This window comes from Centroberyx affinis, unplaced genomic scaffold, assembly GCF_046629955.1.
Source record: "Centroberyx affinis isolate AG114_WGS23_722 - 3 ecotype Tasmania unplaced genomic scaffold, CSIRO-AGI_Caff_v1 ptg002559l_1, whole genome shotgun sequence".
NCBI classification, from domain to species: domain Eukaryota; kingdom Metazoa; phylum Chordata; class Actinopteri; order Beryciformes; family Berycidae; genus Centroberyx; species Centroberyx affinis.
The window spans coordinates 123,804-131,561 of record NW_027280769.1 but is presented as its reverse complement, the minus strand read 5'-3'; the positions used below and the strand labels follow the sequence as shown (position 1 = coordinate 131,561).

The 7,758-nt window shown below is 40.8% G+C and overlaps 1 protein-coding gene across 1 annotated transcript in view; it reads right to left on the bottom strand.

Annotated features, from left to right (window-relative positions):
* Positions 1–2,798: 2,798 nt before the first annotated feature.
* Positions 2,799–7,758, bottom strand: part of strbp (spermatid perinuclear RNA binding protein) — a 101,821-nt gene continuing 96,861 nt past the window's right edge. The window contains exons 18-19 of the mRNA XM_071534490.1: positions 7,056–7,109; positions 2,799–3,609 (exon numbers count right to left, since the gene is read on the bottom strand). Of these exons, the coding sequence (XP_071390591.1) occupies positions 3,536–3,609; positions 7,056–7,109 (128 nt within the window). The 3' untranslated portion in view covers positions 2,799–3,535. The remainder of the gene's footprint in view (positions 3,610–7,055; positions 7,110–7,758) is intronic.

Genomic DNA, 7,758 nt, shown 5'->3' with positions numbered 1-7,758 from the left:
ACAGCACAGGTTAATAATAATACCAAAGATAATATTGCATCTCCTAGAACTAGATTCAATTGCTCAGTGTATATAAAATTGGAAGAAAGCTATACTGTGATATTACAGTTACATTTCACTTTATAATTCTAAAATAATTTATACCAACAATAATATTTTATGGCATATTTACATAAATACATCATATATTAATATTATTGTCAACACATCGTTATAGAAACATACACCATACATATATGTGTATATAGTCATGTTATAGCCACACGTACACACACATACAATGAATATACAATCAAAATGAGCTATTGCAATGCTGTGTCGGGTAAAACTCCATCGGACATTCACATCATCTCAAGTAAGTAAGCTCGAAGCCAAGAGTTCAGGTGTATTGCTATAATAAGAAAGACCAAAGTTCAGCCTGGCCTCGCACAGATGCAGCTGAAAATTTCTTGTAAAATCCCAAGTATTGCTTTTTGTTAAGTTGCCCTCCTCTGCTGTGATATCTGGGCGAGGAGGAGAGAGAGAGAGAGAGCAGCTTTGAGCCTGTCGGTCAGCGAGTCAGACAGACAGTCTGTCTGCCGCGGTACTCAAGCAGAAAGTTCTGCCAGCAGACTGATCAAACCACAAGTGTTTTGAATCTGTGAGTCGGTCAGAGAGACAGACAGGCGGCCTGCTTGGATAGACGGAAAAAACAGGTGGGCGGGTAAGCTGTCCGTGCTGTAGTCAGATAGACATGCAGGCAGGCGACCTGCTCAGAAAGACAGGTGAGTGTGAACAGCGTCTCCAACAACCTGCTGGCTCTAGAAGTCAGAGAAGAGATCCTGGGGACCCAGATGAATGATAAAAGGAGCGATGGTCCGCGGCTGGTAAAAGGGATTGTCAATGAAAAGACCACCTACAGCGAGAGGAAGAGCAGAGAGAGAGAAAGAGAGTGGAGGAGAAATTAATGCACGAACAGGTATAGAAGTGTATAAAGAGTTATGTGAGGCTGCTGCACTCTTTAAAACACGCAAAAAGTTTCTAAAACTTTGACAGCATTCTAGGATTTACTAACTTTGAAAGTTAAAAGGTCAATTCTATAGGGACAAAATAATCCAATAGCACTTTGTTTTAGGACAAGGTTACTTTAAGTCCACCTGCAGGATGCAAAAGTACTCTTGAGTGGCCCTTGGAAATATTCCAGTAGAAAACATATCTACTTTGTGCCCTCAATGACACCTACATTAAATAAAGTGTTGTTGGATGGGGCCCATAGTTTAATTTAATAATTTCATCCACTGTTTTTCCTTTTCTCCTTGAATAGGTTTTTCTAGAAAGCAAGCCGAGTTTAATTAAATCTTTATAAACTGATTAATTCAAAAGGTTTTTTGTTCAAGTCATGAACATATAAAGTACAATCATCGGTCATTAGATATTATTTTCCCCACTTGAAACAGCCTTCTTTGCATTATGGTACGTGAACAAAATGAGTGATAACAGCAAATGTGTAAAGACTGAAAGTGAGATCAGACACTGGCCAATTCATATTTGAAGTATCCATGTTTTAGTAATATTTACAGATCAGTAGACGGTATCCACTGACAGGTGAATCAATGCTTTTTCCAGTTAAGCTGTATCTGGGATTTTATCTGTGTGAACTAAAATTCAATCAATCATAAACAAAACTAGAACTAAACAAAATAGAAAAAAATATGAACAGCAGGAGTTCAGTCATTTAAGACTGAAGTTAAGATCTGGTGATGTAAGCGATATACCAATTTAAAGACCTCATAACAACTCAATGGAGCTCAACCAACCATTGGACAAGAAATTGGGTCCTCTCATCCAATGGCTGCGCCTCATAGCCGTAACCATGGAGACGTAGGCAGGAGTTATCTCTCGCTGGTTGATGATCATGCCGTGGTGATGGGCCAGCATAACTCTCTCTTGATTGGCTCAGCACTCACCTTTGACCTCTGACTGATATGTGACCATTGTTGTTTGCCATGTTGTGAAGCCACAGCTGGAATATCTCCTGCTTACTTTTATTTCATTGTATTGCATCATATTTAACCAGGTTAAAATAGAAACCAATCCCTATCCCTTCTCTGTTGTCATTTTGTATCTTGCCATATTAGCTCATTCATGGGTCCATTGGAAATGTGGTGAATCTTTATTGTGAAAATAGGGATAGAGACATGTAGGGAGTTCAGCTGTTGGTCATTGACTGAGCAAAAAACATATGCAACAACAACTTAACAAATAAACACAATGATATTGAAATAATGAAACAATAACAACATAAAACAACAAATTAATTTGGGTCCCTTGTTGCTGCTTTTGATTCTCCGTTATGTGGCGATTTTGTGTGGGACGGTCATTGTTTGTGTTCAGTGTTTGTAAGAGTGGATGTGCAGTCCTATACACTAATATAGGGTCTACCTGAAGGTTTGTGAGCAGTGATGTTGGGTAACAAACCCATTAAGAAATATGTGTGCATTTTAAATGGAGACATTGTACTAGTAGCAGTACCAAGTTTCGTCTTCATAATGATGATTTTTAACAAGCAGTTGGTTTTCACCTATGCCATTTTATTGTGCCAAATTAATTTAACTTAAACCTTACTAGCAGAGCTATAACATGGCTGGGAACTGTGACAACAAATGAAAGCAACCCATATGTAGGTTACAGCTCGGTTGGAAATGACACTGTGGAAAAATAGCCAAATATTCATCTATGTAAGGAAATGAGGTCATGTGAGTGAATGCAAAATGTGGAATCTGAAAAGTGTTTTCTAAATTCCTCCTGCCTCTTCTTGCGTTGCTCTCTGAACAGCTACAGGTTGAGGGTCAAATGAGAATAAGAGCCATTCAGGCATCAACATTGAGATTCGATCTGTGTGTGTGAGTGAGTGAATGAGGGTTGAATATCAAAGCTCAAGGGTCCAGGACTAAGTTTAGGTGACAGCATCATAACCAGGTTGAAATACTGGGTAAATCTAACATTTAGATCACAGTTTTGACTAAAAGCCAAACAAAAAGGTGCTACTACATCTACAGCCCTTCTAAGTCTAGACTAGCTGAAGGCCTTTGAATCAGATATACACCAGGCAGTGTTCAGCTTTTATAGGAGATAAACTTTATTATTTTTCCACATGGTGTAGTTATTCCTATACATCCTTCACACAGCTCACATTGATTTTTACAGAGAATGTGTGTGTGTCAAATTGCAAGGCCTAACCTCTTCCTAATGAAGAACAAACACAATAACAAAAGGCTGATATATATAATTTAGACTCAAAGAATGAGGTAACAATTCACAGTACAAATCCTTCAAGTTTTTTTTTATATCTTAAGAACTTAAACCTGCAGTATTTTTTTCATATTCATAAGAGTTTTTGGAAACAGTAAGAAAACAAAAAAGCAAAAAAGCGCTTTTACAAATCTTCAGCTCAAGTCCTTAATCCTCTCCCCATCATTGATATTGTAGGAAAAAAACAGACTGAGATTCCCTTCTAGAAAAAGGCTAGGTGCGTTTGGTATGTATGTCCCCTGTGCTAAAAGAAGTAGTGGGGGACGGGATAGGCGGGCACTTTCATGACAGGCAACAGAAGCATTCTCTTGGGCATACCTAGAGGGGAGACATGAGAAGAGCACAGCTCTGCATGAGTCCAGGGAAATACATGACCAAGCGCTTCTTTGCTTACTACACTACACACTATACTACAAATATGTCCAACAAACACCCCTTGCACTAGAAAAACAAAACTCCCAAAAGGGTGAGTGTAAGTGTGTGAGAACAGGGAAGAATGTGTGTACATGGGGCGACAGCCTCATCAGTGGTTAGAGGAATGCAGAGAGAGAGAGGGGAGTGATTCAGGATGAAAGAGAGAGGGGGAAAAAATCGACTAAATTTAAGAGAAGAAATGTTTTTCTTTGTAATCTTCTGTACGGTAAAACGGGGCATTCTGAGAAAGCTTCTGGAATGTCAGTCTGTGTTCTATGGATGTGTTCTGCGTTCTGCGTGTTCCATGGAATGTTGTGATGTTTGTTTCCTGGGTGTTGTGCACAGCAGCAGTGTTCTAGAATGCCTCCTCAGTGTTGTTTGTGCCATCTAGAAATCCCAAAGCAGCAACGGGAGCCAGAGCGAGGCGAGGCAGACGAGAAGCGGGAAGCAGGATGAAAGTGTTGTGTGAAAATAACTAGAGGAGTAGTTCCCAACTGTTTTCAGGGACCCTTCTGCTCATCGCTGAGTAACTCTAAAGATTTATTTACAGTCAGTGTACAAAATATTAAGCCCTTCTTCACTTTTATCCTCTTCATCTACAACTCCTGACATCATAAGTCAAGAGGATGTAATAGGAGAAATCAGCAAGGGACTGCAAAAATGAACCTGGTCAGTAAATTAAAGAGCAGGTGTTGCTAATATTTTGTACACTCAAGATTGGACTATAAAGGTTATTAACTTTGTCCCCAGTTCTTAATTTATCCTCTATATCATTCTTTTGTCTCCAATTTTGGAGATTTGGGTCCACCAGGATGTCCTAAGTCACATATTGGGAACCACTGAACTAGAAGCCAGGGGTTAACAAGAAAAAAAAAACACCACAGCAAGGTTTCAAAATATATCAGTCCGACCCTGTGCTGATGTGAATTGAAAGGATGAAGCATTTCAATTCCGAATTGGACCATGGTTTCTGAGCATTATTCTAGTTTTCACTGTGATCTTGTGTGTGTGTGTGTGTGTGTGTGTGTTTTTTTGTGTGACATGAATTGAATTTGACGTCCCACCAACTGTGGGAGAGGGTTAAAGCTGTCAGTTGAATTCAGAATGATCCCACACCATGAGACGTGGCATGTGCTGATGCGTAACGGGGCTTAGACGCATATTACAGTTTGCAAGGATTTCTGCTTCAACAGCCCCACAGACGGTACATTTCTTAGCCTGCTCAGTGACCAGGCCAGGCATTTTTAGATGGTATTGTTTAGATTGTCTGTTTTGTGTTTTCACTGACCGGTCATGATGTAACCTATGCCCTTTCAAATGTTTTTGGATATCACTGCCATCAACATACTTTAACTTTCTAATTCTAACGTTGTTGACATAACCATTAGCATTGTTTGCTAATTAGACATATGCATTTGTAACCAGCAACTACCTGGATGTGTCACTTCTACAGTACTTCTGCACAAGAATGATCAGTCACAATAAACTGTGAAAAGCGGGGTGCACTGTGGAGGCCCAGTGACTGAAATGAAACACCCCGACTGAATGCAGAGTTCCTGCTCCACCATAAACAGAGAAACTAAGGAGTGCTTCATGTGCAGGATAGAGGAGTTCTCAGGGGGGCACTAAACGTCTGTCTATGGCCCCAGCCCGGTCTCTCCCAGCACATAAGACCCATTCAAAACTTTGAGCTCTAGGCTGGACAGAGAGGCCTCCCAACGCCACGCAGACACACACACACACACACACACACACACTGCACAAGGCCAGGTCTGTTGAGGTGAATATGTGTGTGTGTGTGTGAGAGAGAGAGAGGGAGAGAGAGAGACAGACAACGATGATTTCTCATGTAAGCGTGTATTTTGCACCGACACATGCTGTATGTGGCTAAAGGTCAAGGCGCTTGTGCAGAATTTTGCAATAGATTAGCCCATCACTTACTCCGGGCTCGAATATGTGCTGCTCTCCCCCCAATACTCTCTACAGCTCTTAATCTGTGTGTATGAGAGCCTTGTGATCGGTTCCAGCGGTCATGAAAGGGGCAACGGGGGACGTGTAAACTGCCCTCCCTGTCCTGCATAACAGTGGGTACAGTGAGGAACTCGCACTATGTGTTCTGCTAATCTAAACAGAAATGGCGATGACGACAGCAGAGGCAGCATGTGTCTGAGTTAAGGCCAAAGAAAGCTGGTTTAGTTGGTTAGACATGGCTAGTCTATCTGTCAGCTTTATATTCTTATCTATGTACATGCAAGATATGTGGAAGGCTGGAAAGGTCCTGGTCCCGGTATGTGTTTATTCAGAGGTGTGACCAAGTCAACTTTGCTCAAGTCCCAAGTCTCAAGTCTAAATGTAGAATACCAAGTCAAGTCATGACAAATCAGTACCAATCCAGTATCAACATCTTGAAGAAAACTAAATATCTTGGACTTTTCAATGCAATATGGTTTTAATAGAATAAACACTTGGTAAGTTCATCATGAGTTTGATTTCTATAATCAGTTTCAACTTTCAACTGAGTTTAAATTCAGTTGTCTGGTGGAACAAATCTCATCTCTTTCAATCTAAGTCATTTACACAAACACAAGATCTTTTGTCAAGACTTTAAAAACCTTTTCAAAGTCATCGAAGTACAAGTCAAAGTCCCAAGTCACCAGAACCCAAGTCAAGCTGAGCCTCATGTATTCTCTAAATGCAGCAAGTCAAGTCTCAAGCAATTAAAATTGTGACTCGAGTCCAAGTCATGTGACTCCAGTCCCCATGTCTGGTTTATGTGTATGTGTGTGTGTCAGTAATATTGGTCTCTGGGTTATTAGAGGTAGATATCAGAGCTTCAACCAGACAACAGAGCTTGACTGACAGAATAGTGGCGGGAGAGGGGACAAGCAGATTAAGACAAAATGAGCGGTGAGTGGACAGTTAGCCAAAGCACAGCAGGACTTGCTCCAACCACACAAGAAAGAGCCAAAAATTTTAGCTGTGTTTAATTAAGACTGAAATCCAATGCCAAGCTCTAAAACTTGGACACAGAATGCAACCGAGTTTTGAGGAAAAGGGGAGAAATGAAAGCAAAAGGCAATGAGAGTGTAAGGGAGGAGGGAGGAAGGTATAAGGGAAGGATAGGACGGAAAGGAAGCTAAATATTAGGGAACGTATTGAGGAAAGATTAATTTGACCTGAAACACTGATTTCTCAATTTCCCACTTATGGTTAGCAGTTAGGAGAGGATGAGAAATCTGATCTCTGACTGGGCTAAATACTGTAAGGTTGGGAGAGGAGGGGAGTTGGAAGGAGGGAGGAATGGATGGAATGATGGGAGAGGAGAGGGAGAACAAACAAGGGGCACATACCATAGGCAGGGGCAGCTGCTGCAGCAGGGCTATATCCATACGGTGTCCCGAAGCCTGTTGGGGAAGAGGTTACAGACTCTAATTCAATTGTGCACTTGTCCAATTCAACAGTGCACTTTTCAACTTTCTCAATAAGTTCAGATGAGTGTATGGCCATCTATCATCCCATCAGACAGTTGTGGGTTCAGGATGAGAGACCGAACATGAGAGAAAGCTACTCTCCTTTCTGACAAGAACAACATCAATCTCAACACTCAAATACTGTAGATTCCACATAAACACTGCATCGGTAGCTGAACAGCTTTGAATGCCATAGTTTGCTTTGTTCTATTGCTTTTGTCCATTTTTTTGTATAGTTCATGGTTACACGGCAACTTTGTTAGATCAAGCACCACCCGACATACTCATGCACATACACCCGGGTCATAAATTAATGGGTACTTGGGGTAAAAACGGCCTTGAAATTTCATAAAATGCCTGTGAAATTTAAAATGAAGGGACAAAAAAGGCCCCTGCTAATTAGGAATGCCTTTTTTTTTTGCATTATACCTTGTTCACAATTTTTTCTGTTGAGTTATCAAATATTCATGCTTGAACGTGACTACTGTCCCTCGTGGGATACCATAGGTGATGTCTGAGAGTCCACAACTGGGCAATTTTTCCAATGCATTCTGGGCAAGAAAAATTAAGCGTTTTTAAATCA